The 19,784-nt window shown below is 39.3% G+C and overlaps 1 protein-coding gene and 1 long non-coding RNA gene across 5 annotated transcripts in view; one reads left to right on the forward strand and one right to left on the reverse strand.

Annotated features, from left to right (window-relative positions):
* Positions 1–19,784, forward strand: part of FGGY (FGGY carbohydrate kinase domain containing) — a 308,149-nt gene that overhangs the window by 275,810 nt on the left and 12,555 nt on the right. For all 4 annotated transcript variants that reach the window (XM_065657199.1, XM_065657198.1, XM_065657200.1 and 1 more), the window contains 2 exons: positions 2,598–2,718; positions 5,966–6,060. In XM_065657199.1, the coding sequence (XP_065513271.1) occupies positions 2,598–2,718; positions 5,966–6,060 (216 nt within the window). The remainder of the gene's footprint in view (positions 1–2,597; positions 2,719–5,965; positions 6,061–19,784) is intronic.
* On the reverse strand, positions 6,543–16,696 carry LOC136002294 (uncharacterized). Its single transcript, XR_010607894.1, has 4 exons — positions 16,614–16,696; positions 15,396–15,486; positions 7,729–8,017; positions 6,543–6,620 (listed from the first exon to the last, which is right to left on the reverse strand). It is a non-coding gene; the product is annotated as an uncharacterized LOC136002294 (long non-coding RNA).

The following is a 19,784-nucleotide window of genomic DNA, read 5'->3' on the forward strand; positions in this document are numbered from 1 at the left end:
ATCTGGGATATGGAGGGTGGGCGGCTGCTGTAAATTTACCATGAATTGTACATCTTATGTGTTAACCCTCCCTCTTCAGCAAATAACAAGAACTTAACCTCAGCCTGGAATTCGTTGTTGTGAGTTTTGATCCTTTATAAGTTGAATGTAGCTTGGTTATACCTGATGCTTCAGTATAATCCCACCATTTAAATAAGAATATCTAGGAGAGTTTAAACAATGCCAGTGACTGATATTGCCCCTGAAAGAAACTTTCCAGTATTGAACAGGTGCTCCATTATTATATTGTGCTAACGAAGTGGAAATGTTCTCTGCTGGAAATCCTGGGAAAGTCACCTATTATCTCCTTATATGATACAACTCAAATTTTATTGTAAAACTCAAATACTGTGGTGAAAGCTGAATTCAGCATCTGCATTTCTTTGTGATAGCTAATTGTGCTGATTGTGAGATATAAAAAGGTTATACAGTAGTTTTCATTGTAAGTTAACAGAAATTCATTTTTCCTTAAACACTATTGAAACAGTAACTAAAAAGTAGACAGAGTAGACTTAGTTTTGACTTGGTATATTTACTAATTGCTAATGTAATACCTAGGAAATGTAATTTTCCTCCCATACTCTGTCACTCCCAATTTTAGCTTCACTTGTATTGAAGGAAAAAGTTCTAGTTCACGACAGCCCTAATCCCGTACCATTAGCCATCTTCAATGGGTGCAAGATAAACTTTAAACCTAAGTAAAAATCTTGTAAAAAGTGTAAGCCTGCCCACAGAATGTTAATCTCTAGTTTTCTTTTCAGGAGGAGACGCTTTTTTCTTTTTATATAAAATTTGCATTTGAAGCCCCTCAATTTGCATTTTCTCCAACCCAGGATTGAATTAGATCCCCTCTACCCACAGTGAAATACGTCTGGCTTTAATTTAAATTGCTATGTGAATACAATTTTCCAGGCAGGTAAACACAAAATAATTTTCACAGCATGTTCTTTCTCAGGGTCTTTGACATGTGTATGTTGTGAGAGAAGTTGTTAATAAATTTGAATTTCAGAAGTAGTGAAAGAGAATATCCTTTTACCTATTCATTGCAAAATGCAATGCAACAGTTAGACAGATGAGAACACGATCAGGATATAATTGTGGCCATCAAGCCCGTTCTGAGGAGACGGACCCTTTTTAGAGCAGTTTATTTTTCCATAATTAAAATTGTGGCTGTGTGATTTGGAAACGAGCCCTCTGTGTCAATAGGGAAGTGATGGATTTAGTCAGCTGCTGTTGCGGCTGCTAAAGTTCCTCATAACCGCTTGCCTGAAAAACCAAAATACATTTGACGGCCTCTCCAGAGCGGTGCCATTCACAGGGAACGTCTCCAGTCCGGTGAAACTCAATTTTCAGTAGCTTTTATTTGAAGAGGGGTTTGTTGTGGGCTGCAGTCCTCTTAATGAACTTGCAGCATAGCATCGAGAAAACTTAAACAATGATTTGTGAAAACTCTGACCAGATTGGGTTTTGTGGGGAATCTGCCTACAAAGAGTCAGTTCGGGCAAAATTTTGGCTTGAATTTGGCATTTTGTCAATTCCGGGTTTGAAAATTGACTTCCAAGGTATTATAAAGAACTGGGAGTTACTTTTGGACAAATAGTTTGTCAAAGAACTGGAAAATGTTCTTGCAAGAGGAAAGAGGGAGAAGGTTGACTTCAGTGAGTAGTTGGAGGCAAGCAAAGGAAAAAAAAAAAATTTTTTTTTTTTTGATGGCAAAACATTTGTTTTCATCATTTGCAAAGCGGAACACTGAGCTGTTCTAATTTGCGTTTCTCAGAATGGAGACTATAATTGAAAAGTGTAAAGCCGTGCCTATGTTTTAGATGTTTCAATTAATCCAGGCATGAAATGGAACATTTTATTTTGCATAGGGTAAAGGCCAAGACAAATAGTTAAGCCAATACAAAATTCTTCAGGTTTTCCTTTTTGCTGAAAAGACAGAAAATTCAGGGGTTTATTTGCTCTTTTTGGTTTTGTTTCTTTTTGTTTGTTTGTTCTGTTTTGCTATTTGGCTTCAGAATTGAAATCTCTTTACTGAGAGTGATTTTCAGATTCTGTTTTACAAAGTAAAAAGAAGTTTTTGCTGGGGATGTCTTTGCCATGTAGATTTCAGTTCTGGCTCTGGAAATACTTTCCATGCTGTGATGCACTTGGTCACAAACATCTGCTCATCACTGCCATCAGTTTTCCTGGTGCCCATTTCTGTGTCTTGGCCCTTGTCGGTACATCCCTGTAAGCCCCGTTTCCCTGTGTTCCTGTGCACTGGTACGTCTTCACTTCTTCAGCCAGCCCCAGGGTGTTTATTGCGTTATACTGTGCCTATGGATTTCCCAATTCCTTGTGCCGTCTCTTTGATTTTTCTAGTTCTTAATTACAATAGCTGTTACTGGCTGGAAGCGAAGCAGTGGCCGTACCCCTGCAGGTCTGTTCCCAGCCCTCAGGTTATTGGTAGGGACAGTTACTGGCATCGTTCATTTGGCAAATTGCACTTTAAGATCTGTTCCTGTGGCAGCTCTCCTGTGCTCATCTGTTTGTTTGGTTTTTTTCGCTTTTTAAAGTTAGGAACAAGACATATTTTGGAAACTATGCAGGCTGCGGGCCATCATATCAACACACTGTTTCTGTGCGGTGGGCTGAGCAAGAACCCTCTCTTTGTGCAGATGCACGCTGACATTACTGGTAAGTTGGAGGAAGTGTGGGGAAAGGAGTGTAAACTATTTTAGGTGGCTAAATACTTTGTCTTTGGAAAAATAAATCTTTTGTATAGAAATGTATTTTGCTCATTAGCCCAAAAGTGCGTAATGAAACATTACTTTCTGTGAGACTAGATTTCCTGAAATGTAAAGACATTTGAATAACACAAAGATGTGGTACAAAGCTCCATACTTCATATTGTTAGAAAACAGACTTCTGGAGAAACCTCCAACATGGATTCTAATCTACGGGTCTTAAACTTACAGTTTTTTAAAGAAAGTGTGATAGAATAAATATAAATATTTCGTATGGAATTTTAAAAAACAGTATGTATAAATTACATGTCAGAGATGTTTCTCACTATCAGATTTTTTAAAATAATTCTAAACATTCTATAGAAATTATAACATTAATTCAGCAGAAGTTAGTTAGACGAGGACAATGCCCAGTACATTTTGTGAGCATGGTTTTAATAAGATGTGTTTTACTAAAACCTCTGTTAGTTTAATCCTTTCTGAATTCTGTTGGATTTCTGACACCTTCTGCTCATGCTGGACGTTGGATCCATTATATAGAACAATTATTTTCTGAATTACTGTCACCTCTACGTCATCAATATAGTTTAGGGGACAATTTCTGCATCCTTACTCCTGCATGATGTTCCACGGGTGGAAGGTTCTGGGTTTGTGGTTTGTTGCAAGAGGAGGTCTCGGGCTTGCACCGTGTTTTTGGTCTCCCTTTAGCCTGTGTGTGTTGGACATCTTAGCACACCTGTGAGTCAGTCGAATGTACTTTAAAAAATGTGGGAAAAATAACAAAATTTAGTATAAAGGGCTTTAGAGAAACTTTGAATGATGCATGTTTTGGGTATATTTCAAATTAAGACCAGTTGGGCTGTTGTGAATAAAGTGTAAGGCTCAGATTTGGGGCATTTGGTCTGGAGATCTGATTTGCCCTGACATTAAACCCCACTTCGTAAACTTGATGGAGGAGGGAAGATGAAAATATGCTTTATGTACTTACCTGAGATGAAAACAGAAATGGAGAAGCAAAAAGCGTTATGTCTATTGACCTTAAAATTCATTAAATTCATTGTAGTCAAAGTGACACTTTCTGTTTCTGAAGAATGATGTTGTCAGTGTATGCCTTTCCTTGTATAACTCGCATGTTTTAGGTGAATTTCAGCTATGTGTAGAGTTGGAATGCTGGTTCCTGACGTGGAAAATAAAAGATCTGTGAAAAGGTATTCTGATTAAAATGTAATCAGAAGTTCTTTGACTGTAACTAATGGCCAAGTACAATTCAGTACAAAAAAGCCTTTTTGCAGCCTGGAGTTCTCCCCCATTTGTGAAATCAGTGACTGACAAGGGATGTCAGAGTTCATCTAACTGAAATGCTCTCGGTTGTGTTGAACTCATTAGAGCCTATCAGATAAAATAACTAACATTCCAGGATCAATCCCCCATTCTTTCCCGTAAAGAAAAAAATCTGAATATATTATTGTTAGCTGCAAATGCCCATGACTCAGCCATGCAGACATCCAATAGATGATTTTGCCGGCCACTTAAAAAGTATCTTAATCTTGTTGTTTGCCTTGTAAGAATTCTGTATTCATTCTGATGATGCGGGAAATGTGCAGTAAATTTTAGGGCACACTGAAAACTGCTTGCTGCTTCAACGCCTGGCAAACAGCCGCGTAGCTCCAAGCTTGAGTTTTATTAATAGGTTGTCTGCATCTGTTCCAAGTTGACCCAAGGCCTGAGCTGTGTCCATCCTGACCAGAGGAATGCTCAGGTGACTGATCCTCCTCTCATGTTTTTAAGGTGAATTTGTTGGATCAGAGAAATTATGGGGATGCTGTAATTACTCTAGTTTACTGTTAATAGTCATTCCAGCAATTAAACAACAGGGTCTCACTGTATCCCCTTTCTTTCCCTGTCACTGCCTGCGCTGACTGTAGGAAGAAATAACATAAAGAACGTTGTGGCACCTTTATGTCCTTGAAAGTTGATTGTAAGCAGCTGGTGGAACAGTGCAAAGTTAGCATAGCGTGACCGAATGCCTGGGGTGCAAGGTGAATTTGCTTTCTGTCAATAATTATTTCTTACATTAAAAATTTTGTTTCTCATTTTGATAAGTGTGTATTTGCCTTTTTCTCTGTGGGAGTTGTTGATGGCTCGCTTTAGATCTTCCTCCAAATTTCAGCTCCTTCTAATCTTAGAGCTGGCTCTCAGGAGCAGCATTTTTTGGGGCATAATATCATTGAGGCTGCTCGCAGAATGAACTTCTCCTCCCACCACTGTGTTTGCATCATCGTTCGTTGAATGAAATTAGCTCAGTAATGGAAATTTAGACACATGCCAAATAATGTAGGAATATTAAATTTTCTGACTTAGTAAGGATGAACATCTAAAGTGTACCTAGCAAAGTATTTAGACTTACGTTATTTTTAATTTTTTTTAAGGGAGAATTAAGAAAGCAGGCTGATTTTTATTTGTTTTACTCTTTCTTCCTGCTGGTTTTACATTAATAATACAGGTCTTAGAAAACTTTGTGTGAACTGAGCGAAAGTGTGTTCATGATAGTACCCATGGGTGAAAAAATAAGAATTTTTAATTCTACTTCAGGATATATTTTGAGTTTGTTTTTCCAGTATTTTAATCTTATTTTCATCTATCTTGCACAGTTTGGAAGATGAGGTTTGTCTTATGATTTCATACATAGCTGGTGAAAGTTTACTACTCATATTTTCATGTCTTCCAGCAAAACCAGACTGGCTTTGTTGTCTGTATATTTAAAAACCAACACAAACTTTTTTTGTTCATTGCAAAAGAAATAAAAAGGGTACCACCCTGTTTTCCCCTCGAGGTCAACTTTTAATAGGCACGTGGGTTTGGAAGGTGTGGGTAACAGGTTTATACCAAAGCCCTTTAAGATAAATAGCGAGGGTCAAAGATCTGGGGGGTTGCTCTCTGTATGTTTAATGTTCTGCATGAATATTTTGCTTAAATTGTTTTATTTAAATTCAGCATTTTTCTTGGAACCTGAAACCACAGAGCAGAGAGATTTGCATTAATCTACAGCAGACTGAGCTCTGAATGGAGTTGTGAACATGGTTTTCAAGTCCGTTTTGATTCCTTTTTTTTTTTCTTTAATTATTTATTATTTATTGTGCCGCCAGTGCAGTACTGCTCTCTTCTTCCTAACAGAGGCATGTTTTTTTCTTGTATAGGCAAGCCTGTTGTCCTGTCCAAAGAAGTGGAGTCTGTTTTGCTGGGTGCTGCTATTCTGGGAGCTTGTGCTTCTGGGGATTTTGCATCTATACAGGTATGCAGTGCCTGATTTTATTTGTTTGTTTGTTTATTTCAATGCATTTTGCACTTTGACATTTGGCACTGTGCACAGACTTTGATTCAAGTGGAAAAGTTTGTACCTTCTGCACTGCCAGACGAGCCAGCATCGCTTTCTCTCCACATTCTTTTTAACTCCATATGTTATTTAGGTGTATTGAAGATTCATTTGTCTTCTGACTGTAGGGACATGCCGGTAGAAGCTGCTGTCTATGAAGTTAGGCCATGTAATTTCACAGACAAAAAACGGAATTTGACAAAGCTCTGATCCTGCAAGAAGGTCACACTTTCATCTCAGTTATATTTGTCCTGCTTTCCTTCCTTCACATTGAGGAATGTTAAACATAAGAAACCACATAGCACTATTTATGCAGTAAAAAAATGACACACCTATGCCTCTTGTCTTGCCCACAGTGAAGGCAGAGTTAATCATGAGGATGGAACTTCATGTTTATTCATGTTATTTCAATCCATTAGCAGTTCTAGAAGTAGCAGTGAGGCTTTTCTGTTCGGTGGATCAGCCTAAGCATGACTTAGCTGCAATACATAAACAACAGCAGTATAAAAGAAACCTGACGAAGGGTCTGTATGCCCAAAATTTCCCACCTGGCAATTCCACTAGTATAAGACACATCCTCTCCTCATGCTACACAAGGACACTGAAGAGTACACTGCATCTAGTTGGACAAAATGGTGTATCAGGATGGTCCATAGATACATTTTTCTTTATAACATCAGGCACAGATACTTGTAGTTGAAATTTTGCACAAAAACATATCTGAGTGGATTTTCTGAATAGGGGGGTCAGCTTCTTAACCTGGTTAAATTGATGCTGTTCCACTGAAATCAATAAACAGCTCAACATCAGCTGAGGAACTGGGCTGTGTTTGGCATTTTTCCAAATGTGAAATTTCCAGTTGTCAGTATTCTACAGTGCAGTGTATAGGTTAGCAGGAAGAGTAGTTTCCTCTCATAAGAATTTTTCGATTAAAATTAATCCCATTGCAAAAAATGTATAGTAGAATATATGTCTGTATTTAATAATTCCAGTGCTTGTGAGGAAAACTTGTTTCGATAAATGTAATTTCAGTAGCAGCTTTTGATGAGGTGACTTCATATTTAATTGCTACTCTTCTGCTAATCTTCTGCCTTCAAATACACAGATATTACATTCCAAGTTTAAGATGTTTTACGCTATTATGCGATAACTGAACATCTCAAAACTGATTTGATTAAGTCCGTCTTCGTAACCATTAGTAAAATCTAATGCTGAGAAGTTTTCTGTGATGTGTGTTTATATAATTTTACTGTATTCGTTTACCCTTAGTTTTTATTCCTGCTCTCATATATCAAAATATTTCAGAAGCATATCCAATAATGTCAGAACAGATATGTATATTTTATACATACACACATACATATATGTCAGTCTGCATAGCATGCTCCTTCAGAAATCTTTTTCGGTGAAACTAGATCCTTTGAACCGGCTATGTCGTAGACTTAATAATTTAAAAAGTGTTTGCTCTTTTACTGTAATATGTCAGGAGGTTCCTGTCTGTTTGGTTATGGGAATGTTTTTGGCTTGCCCTGAGTACAGTGTGGGTTCTGTGGGTGTTCTTGGAGTAAACTTCTCCTAAGCGCTTACCTGAGGCTGCTGGGAGCTGGACTTGATAAATCCATATGCTACGTCCCATCTCTGCTTGGATCAAATAAGTTAATACCAGCACATAAAGAAAAAAGAATAAATACAAATTGCGATCAGTGCCTTAGCACTGCATAAGGAGTCTGATTTCCCAAACGCAGCCTCTGCCTTTTTCAGTGCCTCAGCAGCTGTTTGTGCCACATCTGGTTCCAGGGGTTTTGCCAGACACCAGGAGAGTTCCTTTTGTTTCACTGAGTTCCAGGTCAAGCCCATGAGCTTCCCTGCAATATCTCTGAAACAGAAAAGGGGAAAGTGGCTTGGAAACTACCGCTATTACACATCCCCCTGGGCGTTTGTTGCATATTTCTTTCCATCACAGTGCCTGTGGCGATCACTGGGAGGCAGGTGAAGCCCCGAATCCTGTCCAGGGAGCCACAACTTCTCTGAAGAAACCACCCGTGTGGGTTTGGGGTGGTTTGGGACATGGGGCAGCCAGGTCAGCCACTGCTCTCTCAGTCCGTGTTCTGTTCACTCAGAAAATATGGACACACACAACATCCTCAAAATCTGCCAAGGCATCACCTTCCCAGAGAGGAAAAGAATTGTAACCATGCAGGTTAATTTGCTAGATTCTGCTATGGTTTTTAAAAGCTCAAGCCCCTTGAAGTCGCAATTTCATCTTTAGGTAATTCTATCAAGGGAAGATTTATAACCACCATCTCTCATGCCTGGTCACCATATGTTGTTGCTTCAAAGAATGTTGTCTTCCCTGTTTTACTCTTCATCTACTCTCTCTGAATTTTTCTCCTCTGTGGTAAAACTGAATTAAAATAATTGGTCTATCCAAAAAGAAAATTAAAACATGCAGTGTGGTGAGTTCTTCCCCATTTCATCTTTTGATTATTTAGTCTCTAGAATCTCTGGAAAGGGGAGAAAATCTTCACAATTTCTTCTTGCAATTTAGATTATCTTCTCATTTGCCCCTAGAAATGCTACACCCTTCTTCTTCTGGTGGTTTAGTTGTGTCTTGATTCTTGTGCCTATGAACCGTAACACAACCTGGCTGGGTCACAGAAGACAGTCCTATGTAGAATAGTATGACATAAGGATTTTTTAAATATACACTGGATTTTTTGATTTTTGTAATATATGCTGCATTGAATGAAATAACCTTAACATTGCTGTCTTAGATGGGTGAATTTGTTGGTTCTAACTATTCCTTCAATGCTGAGCAGCAGGGTCCTGGTTTTCGATGTGATTGTTTCTGTAGTAAAAATATAGTTTCCGGTTTCGCAAGCCAGCAATTCCTTCTCAGTAAAAATGTTCAATAAATAAATGTCAAAGTTTCCAGTATATCCTCGTTATTCTGCCTCACTTGTGTGTAATTGAAAATGGGAAGAAGGTGCTATTTGATTTGGCAGTCATCCAGCGCCTTTTTTTTTTTTTTTGATAACCTACTCTTTGGGACAAAGCTGGACACCAGGGAACAGGATTATTGCCTTATAAAATCCTGCAGCCCACTGACTATTCCTTAATTGCATATTAAAGCAATTAATAAAATTACCTGAATGAAACCAGGTTACCAGATTTATTTTGGATTTGCCGTCTTAACATGGGTCATTGTTACAGGCTAATATAGAAGAGAAGAAACTTTGTATGATTTTCTATGATACATTTTACTGGTAACTTTCTGTAATCAGTTCTCCGTAGTCATTTTGGTGTAAAACATTGAGCTAGAAATTAGGGTCTACATGACTGCAAGATTTTTCTGGTATAAAATTGACTTCTAAGAGAGGCGTAGTGTTTTATTTGTTAGTTTTGGTTGTTCTGCAAGTTGGTGATATATCCTGCAAAAAGATAAGGAAAAGCTTTTCAATGGTTTTTATAAAGTGGATTAGCGACATATGAAAATTAGCCAGATTCTGTAGAAAGAGGTGCTAGGTAATTCCCCGGTGTGAAATAGCTGAATTATTTAGCAGCAGTAGCAGTTAAGCCAGTGAAGTACCCCTGAGGATAACAGACTTAGAGGGCATATCTATGGCTGAGATATATCACAGCCAGGAGTTTGAAGTCACAATGGTGCAGGTGAAATGATTCACTTACAGCTCTGTGCGAAAGGAACTCAAAAGAGTTTTGTTTGTGCACTGCCTGATTGTGCTTAATTTAATGGACATCACCTCTGGGTTGTGTAAGGGAGTTGTTGAGTGGTATAGCATAGAGGATGAAATCAAATAAGAAAACCTGTAGATAACTCAAGGTTTTTAAAGATCCGCCAGGAAGAGTGTGTGATGCAGTATACTGACCCCTTAACAATGAGAACATTACGGACTGTCGTGAATGTGAAGAAGTTCTTTAGTGCAACGGTTAGTCCACAACCCCAGTAACGGAGCAACTGGCAATTGTGAATTGACAACATTTCATAAAAAAAGCCCATAATTGTACTGGGACATACTCAAAGTTTCTGCTGACAGAACTGGAGGGGATGAGGCCACTTCCATTTCTGGATTCGGCAGTCTCTGGTGTAATTTTGTTGCCCTTAGTTCAATGGACATGTTCAGTCCGTGACCTGACCTTCTGTTCCTCTTTCAGAGCATTACCTGTCAGGTCCTGGATTGAAATTAATAGAAGTGCCTTGTTGATTTCCATATTTTCAAAAGCAAGAACTGAGTGAAAGATCAGGGAGTGGATAGTTTTTTCCTTAGAAATGGTAATAACTTGGGAAATCAAAAGAGGAAATAAAATGACTTCTCCCTGTTGAGTTAGGGAATGTTGCCTTCCCTCATCTCATTAAAAATTTAAAGCACTCTTGTTTTTGAGCAGGGTGAATTAGTAATTAAGTGCTATAATCAACTTATGTAAACATAATATTGAAGGAGAGCAGCTAATTAATCATTTTGTTGGCTTGCCTTACCCAATTAATGCACCTTTTAGTAAAGGCCTTCCTGCTGTGTTGGGACATTGGGTTTTTTTTTTTCTCCTGTTCCCTTAATCAGAGGATTTTTGGAAAGGCAGAGGAAGGAGGTGGTTGTTCTTAGGCACCATGCTGTACACAAGGAGTGTGTGAAGGTGCTGTGATCTTGTGTTCCTTTTCTTCAAAAGCTCCACATTTGTACATGTAGAGTTTAAGCCCAGGGTTTAGTGGAGACCATCCTGGGGCAAGGGTGGGTGACAGCTCTTGCTTTTCTGAGTAGTGTATTGATTGAGTATGACCTCTTCATCTAACTGATTTAAAAAAAAAAAAATCCTTCCTGGATTGTATATGATCAGTCTCAACTGACAGGACACATGCTCCATTAAAAAATTACTTTAAATTTCAGTGCATAGCTTATATATCTACTGTTAAAGACAGTGTTCTAATGGTGAAAAGAGTTGAATCTTCCCAGTCCATTCGTTTGTTGTTCTTTCACTTATGACTGGCAGCAAAGTTTTCGAGGAATGTGACAGTTCATGATATGGACTCTACTGCTTGCTGAGAACCAAACTGTTTTCCACGTAAACATCTGAGATGTTTGATGACCGTGGAGTATATTTGCAGATAACCAGGCCTGAACTCAAAGCAGTGACCCAGCAGTAGCAGAACTCTATCTCTTTACCTCTTCCCTTATGTTTTGACACTGAAATACATCTTTGCCTAATTGAAAGAGGTTTTTTTTTTCTTGCATAATAAAGTTAGATTCAATATGGCGTGCATGAAACCACCAAGATACTGGCAATGCCTCTGGCTTTTGTATAGGGTCAGCTGCCTTCTTACCAGAAACCTTTAGAGAAATGTAGATGAGAGAGGAAAATTAAAAGGCAGTGATTTGATGGCCACTGTCCAGTTCCTTGTGGCCCAGTGTTTATGGTACAAAGAGTGCCTTTTTAGTTAGCATATTTTGGCCTTACTGTCAGAAGTCTTTGCAGTAAGGGTAAAAAGCAGATGAATCACAACTACTCTTTTGCCCTAAGGATGATCCTTCTGTATTAAAGCTGAGAAATATAAATGCTTGTCTGTCTGTGCCAAGCACAAAATGAGCTTTCAATCAGTTTTGAGACCATGATTTTTATTTTTTTCCCCCACTTTTCAAGCCACAATAAATATGTAGAAGCATTTCTACTTTCTTTCAGCTGACTTCAGTGGACAGTATCGTATGGTTGGAAACGCTTTCTTGGTGGGAGTTAAATCACACATACAAGCACCGCCACTTAGAGAGTCAAACAGCTGAGATGTGGCTGTAGTTGATAGCACGACACTTTCACAAAAGTGCTAAGAAAAGTACCCTCTGTCTTGTTGCTGTTTACTGACATGTGATACTGGTTGACATCTGTTGCCCTTCTCATTTGAGGACTGTTTGCTTTACTAACTTTAACATTTCCACATCGCTATGCTGTTGAAGTGCAGATCCACAAATCTCCTTGGAGTCCCCAAGGTCCTTTTATGAGAAGCAGAGCTGCCATCATTTGATATCATCCTGCTGGCTGCCTTTTATATTGGAGTTGAGAGGAATAATTCTGTTGCTGCTAAATGTTCTTGGTGGAGTGCAATGTCTAATGCTATATGTTGTCATACATTTGATGTATTATCAGATCAGTACATGCTGTACAGTAGTGTTTGGTTCATTGTCGCACTGGGTGATTTGTAGTTGTTTTATATCACTTGAAATTATTACAGGTAAAAACTTGTCTAAGAAATGTCAAAGTTTGTCGTAGCAGGTCATATCGCTACTGAAATGACAGATGATAGTCCATAATCATAATGCAAAATTCTCAGTTAATGTAAATCAGTATTGCTCCAGGATTTCAGAGGAGTGACACCAGTTTACTCCGGTGCCCTGATCCAATCAAGCACTTAGGTACATCATCTGACTTTCAAGTAGGCAAGAAGCTCAGCTGAAGATAAGCAGGACTGCCCCTGTGCTGAAGTGTTTTACTGGATCAGAGCCCAAACAGGAATCTGACACACAGTTCATGGGGTGGATGACACATCTTGAAATGATAAAGGCTGTTACAGCTCTTGCAATTGGTTCGTGTTATTACCCATTCAGAAACAAGCTGTGGATGCTATAGGTAATAGGATACAAAGGCGGTGTCTTTTGTGAAGTGCTGGCCTTTTGTGGAGACTCCATTTTAAATGTCATCCAGTGCACGTTTGGAATTTCTCAGTAACTCCTTAAGGAAAGGCAGCTGCAGTAAGTCAGTGTAATATATTGGCTATAACAGAACTACCCATTTACATTAGCTGAGTATTTGGCACAAAAGTACTAAAGTTGGAGGCAACAATCTCAGAAATCCAGTACTTAAAGGTGTAGCCATATTATTTTTCTAAAAGTAGGTGGTTTCGTGAAATAGCACACTAATGAAATGAAGCATGGCCTTCTATTTAGGCATCAGTGGAAGGAGATGGGCACTGTGTGTTGGAGTATCACTGTGAATTACCTGTTCATTAGTGCTGTCTGAGAGCGGTGATATTTTGTTACTTACTTTTTACATGTATGAGGAAAGGTCATAAAGACCTCTCAGATACTTGAATGACCAAAAATATCTATTTAATCCTCTGTCTTTATGCTGAAGGTGTAGCCAGCTTTGTGCATTGGCACAGCTCTATTGCCTTCACCTGCGTTCTGTATCTTGTGTGCTCAGACCTGTTTACTGTTGTTAGAAGCAACTGTATGTATACAAATACAGTCTCTTCTGTCTGTAGGCTCAACACATATATGGTTGTGCCTTTTAGCTTTTAATAAACTCACGTCAGCTGATGTTGGCAAAGAATAAGATTTAGTGTATTGTTAATCTGCAGAAGTTGAGACTCTTACTAAACCAATGGTATTCTTCTCATCTGTCAGTCAGCACAAGACCTGGCAAGCAGGAGAAAATGCGCAGCCTAGAATAGTTCAGGTTCTGCTGCTGCATATTTTGTAACAAACCATGAAATAACCATGGTGGAGTTTGCTTGAGGAGGTGTACAATTAGTTGATTTTTTTTTTTTTCAGGCAGACTAAGATCAGGTTGTAGATGTAGTTTAATAATCTCACAACCTTAGAGTTTTTCTAGCTTACTGGCCCTGTCTGTTCTTGAGGAAAACCATAAATATGAGGGAACTGTTCATATGTCTTTATAGCAGATAGATCACAGTACATTTTAAAGAATCTATCTCCTTTCTATTTTAAGGACAGATTTTACCCACATACTTGGAGACATAGCTGAAGTCATTTGGACCTTGGACTCCCCTTCTGTCCAGGCCATTTAAGCAGGGAAAAGTGTGATAGCAATATTTTATAGGAAGGGTGAGCACAAAGGAGGATACCACGGATCCTTTGTAACCGTCAGCAGTCAGTAAGGTCCTTTTCAGAGTGTGTCTTGCTTAAATGATGTTTGGGATGTCAAAAAGTTAAAATCTCTCTGCCCTCACCTCTTCAATAGCTGAGCAGAACAACCTTCAAGTTATGCACTGGAGAATTGGAAACTCAATCTGGCTGCATGGTGAGATTAATTTTCCATCTGGGATTTGCACTCTTGCTATGTCAGCACAGGGGATCAGACTGTTCTGCGGCAAAGCGCAAGCATGTAGAGCCGCAGCACTAGCTGTCTGAAATGCTTCAGGTTTTTTCACAATACTTTTTTTGAAGGACATTATGATCACTTGGCCATGGGATTTGATGCCAGTAGTTCGTATTGCTAGAACATAGTTTTGCCACCCTATATTTGAAGAAGTTCTATAACTTGCGTGTACTATGTTGTCCTTTTTCCTAAAGATGTCTAGAGGGGTTTGTTTCTAAAAATTTCCCCTATCTGTGTAGTTTAACAAGACTTTGTTTACTATCTGGGCATTTCCAGTACATTTCATTTTATTGTGGTTAACAGTAAAGACATTTCTTTATTCCCTTTCATAGAATCATGGATCTGAAATGGTAAGGGAGAGATCCCATGACCTTTATTAGTTTTATTAGCAATAGAAGGCAGTTGCTCTATTAGCATACTGGCTTTCCTCATCCTCAGAGTTGGAATCCAATTCTTATTCTCCATCTTTGTTCAGCTAAGTCATAGCTTTTTGTTTCCTTGGTTTCTTAGATATAGGCATATAACAACTACTCCCAGCCCTTGCTTGCTTTCTTGTTTTGAAGCAACTTCTCACATCCACTGTGCTTCATGAAATTGCTTCATGGCTCTGTTTTGTTTTTATTGGGACAAGTGTCCATGTCATGATCAGCAAGACCATAATTGTCACTCTTGAGGGAAATACAAGCAGAAGGGCTAACCAAGTGCGCATCGAAAAGCATAAGTTGCAGATTTTTGCACAAGTATTCTTTCAGATGAGGGCTGACAAACACTAGAAGAACACAAATGAGGAGAATGGCTGTGCCCATATCTTTCTGTGCCTTAGAAGCATGTATAAGCAGCAAAAGTGAGTTGGATTGTCATCTATAGGGGATGTACTCAATGTGTAGTTCTCCTACAGGTTGCATTTCCCTGAGCATTACTAACCTTCAGTGCCTAAATGCATTTTGACCCACATAGAGCCTGTTTGTGTGAGCACCTGCTATAAGTTGCTGTTTTCTGCACAGCTTCCAGAGAGTCCTTAGGTAGAATAGGTAGAAACAGGTAGAAATTTTAGGGAGGGCTGTGGATGTGGAAGCTCTGATGGAAGCACATTGTTTTGTCAGGGAAGAGTAAAGTGATGTGGCAATGCCCACCTTGCTAAGCAGAGTGAGGAACGGTTAGATCTCACCATGTCACTTCTTTTGGAGCTCGGGAAGCACAGTGAACCCTCCAAGGGAAAACAGTCTGGAAAATAAACCAATTTCTAATCAATATTTTCTCCTCTGAAGAATCTCTCCACAACAAGAGTATGTGTGGAGGGCTCTACCACAAAGCCCAGCTGCTCCCTCCCAGAATTTTGGGGTGAAGGATGATCTGTCACATTTGGCAGGTCCCTTCATTGCCCAGCCCTGTAGTTCAGAACTGAGTTAAACACCTTCAGCAAAATATTGCCGAGTCTGGCAGCCTTGTGTCATACTCATTTTGCTTTCGAAATGTCTGGTAAGATTTGATTTTTGCCTGTTTTTCCCAGACTAGTGTGTTTCTATCTCGTGTCATTAAATAAGGGATTTCTGTTAAGTAGTTTAGCTATTGAATCCTGTATCTTTAGCCTAGACTGGGGAAAGCAGTGCTTGAGTGTCTTAAGCAGATAAATCGGGTATGCGTTAGCCTCTCGGTTGGAAGCCGGCACTTAGCTTAGGTGAAGGAGAAGAGTAATGACCCTAAAGTTGCTAAGCTGTTTGAAGCCCTTCTGATAAATGGGATCTTTTTGTGATGAGCTATCCTCACTTTCTTTGGCTGGTTGGTATAAAAGCTTTGTATATACAAGCACATTACTCATTATTTACTGGTCGTGGATGTAAGGTTGTTTAATTTTGCAATAGTCCCATCTAAGGGATGATTCTTGCATTGCATGAAAGGGAGACTAAGTGAGCTTTTCATTTGCTTTGTATAACTTTGCCCCTGTGGAAACATTGGATAGCCAGCACATTTGCCGTAAGACACAAAGTGCCAGACTTGTGGCTTTCTGGGCATGGAAGTTCCACCCATTCCAGAGAGGAACCAGAGGACTGGCATGGAAAGAGACTGAAGGAAACATGAGAAAGAATATAGGTGTGAGGGAGAATGGGGCTTTTCTTTTTTGGCACTAAATCCCCAATATCCCCACCATCTCCCTCTCCCCTGCTCCCACTCAGATATTATTTATTCTTTTGTCCTGTGTTCTTGCCGCCTTCTTGTTCGTGCCTCTCTTTTGTTTATATTTTTCCACTTCTTTTTTCATCTGTGGATTCTTTTTCTCCTGTATCATCTTATTCTTCCTCTTTTGTTCTCTCTGTCCTTTTCCCTGCTTTTTCCATATCACAGTCTCTTACCTGTGTTCTCGTAATCAAAAGCAAAGAGGAAGGGATGGCTTGTGGCTCATTCAGCTCTGCTGCCTCAGGTCTGCTCTCAAGGTCTGTAGTAAAGCCTCGTGGTGTAGCCTCTGTTTTATGGGTACAGCAGATCCACACGGCACTGACTGGGCTGGCCCAGCGTTTTTGGACTGGAAAAGCAAAGATTTACGATGGCATTGATCACAGTGCTAAAATAAACTGCCCTCCCTTTGCCAGAGGAATACAACTTTGTAAACGCCAGAGTTTTATACACAAAATGAAGGCCGCCAGCTGCCTAGGTTAGCCGTTCAAGATCTGAAAATGGCAAGCCTTCAAAAGCAAAGAGACATAAAGTCATTTATATTAAAGCAAACCCTGTCACAAGTCCTTTGACTTTTTCTCTTACAAACATCATTTATGTCTCAGGCCTTCTAAGGCCCAAGTAACATCTGATACTCCTTAAGCTGAGCTGGCTCTAATAGGAGTAGGTTCCTGTTTCCAGTTATAGCGTACCACTTAGAACTCTATTTAATTTGAGTCGTGTTTACAGGCTGTAACTATTACTTATTTGTCATTTTTATGGTAATAGAAAATATTGTTTGTCTGCGATTCAGTCCAAGCCAGGCTGTTGAATAGTTCTGTGTCCACAGCAGCAGCAGAGAAAAAGTGACCCGAGAGGGGCTTCGACTCTTTGCCTCATTCATTTTTCTCACGTGGCTTCAGTCGTGCAGGTCACGCAGGTCAGTGGGCGTGAGTGGGGATGCGGGTCCGTCGCCGTCTCTCCCAACTGCTGCCACAGCAGAGCGTTGCTCCACATTTCTCACACGCTTTGCAGATGAGCTGCATGTGGTTTTTCTTCCCCTTTACTTTAAAAGAGGCTACACTGCAGTGTACACTGTCTGAAAAGACACAGCTTTGCCTTTTTTTGCCCTTTTTCTTTTTTTTGGTCCTCTCGTTTTTCTTCATCCCCTCCGTTCTGCTCCCAGATTTTTGATTAAATATTTTTACCAGGTGCTTCAGGTACAAAAATAGTTAATAGCAGCTAGAAAATATGAAAGGTGCATGAATTCTCAAGTCCCATTAACAAGGCCTATACAGACTTGAAAGGGGAAGGTCAACCACAGCCAAAGGTCAGAAAAGCTTTGTCCCACTCCAAACCTTGCAAGGAAAGTGTTCAAACACCCCCAGGATGAACAAGGATAACTAACCCCCAGGGCTCACTGCCTCAAGTGACTGCACCTTAATTAAGCAGCAGGGCTCTTCTTCCCCCTAGTGGCTAATTACACGGAAACTGTTTCGCGCAAGCATTTCATTGGGCTGCTTTTTTAACTTTCCAGCCTCATTTTCCTCCCATCCACATTTTTTTTGCTATGTTTTGTAACTTTCTCAATTTCTCCTAATGGCATTTGCCATTATTTGGCTTGTGACTTCAGGAAGCAGGAAAATATGCTATGGATCGATAATACCTTGTATCTGCAACACAGCAATAGGATTTAAGGTTGCAGAGGTTTTTGCACATATTCTACCCATGCCAGCTGGATTTTTCCTGCAATGTTCACAGTAAGGGTTAAGGAACAAGGGCTTTATTTATCAGCATCCCTGTTCGTATTGTAACTCCTGGAGTATGAACAGATATGAATATCCAGAAATGTTGGACACCTCAAATCAACTGGCTTGTTTAATGTCCTTGAGATAAGAACTGAATTGCCTGGCTTTACAGATCAAACAAATACCATGTGAAATGCAGTGTGGTATTTCTTAGTGACAGAGGAAAAAAAACCTGTATTTTCCCGTGTAGTTCTTATTAGCAGCCTGGTAACGGGAGATAATGCATGTATTGGGTGAAACTCATCAGCCGTGCTAGTTCAAATCAAACATAAGCCACTGTAGTGTCAAGTTCTTCTGAGGTTCTCTTGGTATGAATAAAAGCAGAATTTTGCAATGAGAAGACAATGTATGTTATCTAACTTGAGCATCAGAGTACATGGTTTTTATTCCCAGTTTCGCCACTGACTCTGTGACTTTGGGCAAGTTGTTTAACTTTGTTCTTCTTCCAACTGATTTGTGAAGCAGATCTAGTGATGTTTAAGTAGCTCATAGGCTGGTTTTATAGTTATATTAAAGGTGATAGAATGAAAAGTGCAAAGAAAATGTATGGTGACACTAATGATGTTACTCTGGTGGATTAAACTAAGTAAGAAAGGAAAGGTCAGTAGACTTGGAACTCAGTTGCACATTAATGGGAACATCCTTTGACTTCTGAATGGGAAAACAAAATCTTACTTTGGAACTGCAGCCAGTTTATTACGTGTCGTAATTTTCATTGCTATGTATATAAAATGAAAGATGGCCTATATCGTATGACATGACTACAACTCAAAAGTTTATATCAATTTTTAATATTTTGAGCATTCATGACTTTTAAAGGTTGTATTATCCATTTAGAACAAATGCACTTACTATGCAGAATTCCTGTTTTTAGAAAATATTTGGGGACGGAATGGGAGACCACATCACAGAGAGACCAGCACAGATTCACTCAGTTTGTATTAGCAATTCCTTAGGAACAACAAGGGCATTTTCATTCACAGGCTTGTAGCTTTACACATCCAATGCCGTATTTAACACGTAACTGAGAGACTGGGGGTTCTTTTTGCTCAAGTATGGAAGCTTTTCTAAACTACAGTTGAAGGCATTTGCTGGAGACTTCTGAAAATCAGTTGTTATCCTTTTTTGACTGCAGTGGGATCAGGATTAGCAGAAACAACAGATGCATCTTGCATTGCTGAGCATTTTTTGATTTGCATCTGAAACTGGTTTGTGACAGGTCAGTAACCCAAAGACTGTAATGTAAAACATTCATCAGGGTAAGACCTCTTTGTTACAACTGTATCCTTTTTCTTCCATGTCTGGGTTGTATTTTTTTTAATTAAGTTACTGAGCTGTAGAATGGCCTGCATTCCTTCTATTCCTGTAAAAATGAAATGACTGACAGCTTTTCAGTGGCACATGGTCCTACCATTTATTAGAAGAGGAAGGGGCAAGATGGGATCCTACCAAATTTTTCACGTATTATATATAAAAAAAGCTTGTTGAGCATGAGATAACTGTGTCTTATCAAGCAGTCTGTTACTGATCTAGTCTGATTTTACGTAGATCTGCACAAATTAA

The sequence above is a fragment of the Caloenas nicobarica genome, chromosome Z, assembly GCF_036013445.1.
Source record: "Caloenas nicobarica isolate bCalNic1 chromosome Z, bCalNic1.hap1, whole genome shotgun sequence".
NCBI lineage: Eukaryota > Metazoa > Chordata > Aves > Columbiformes > Columbidae > Caloenas > Caloenas nicobarica.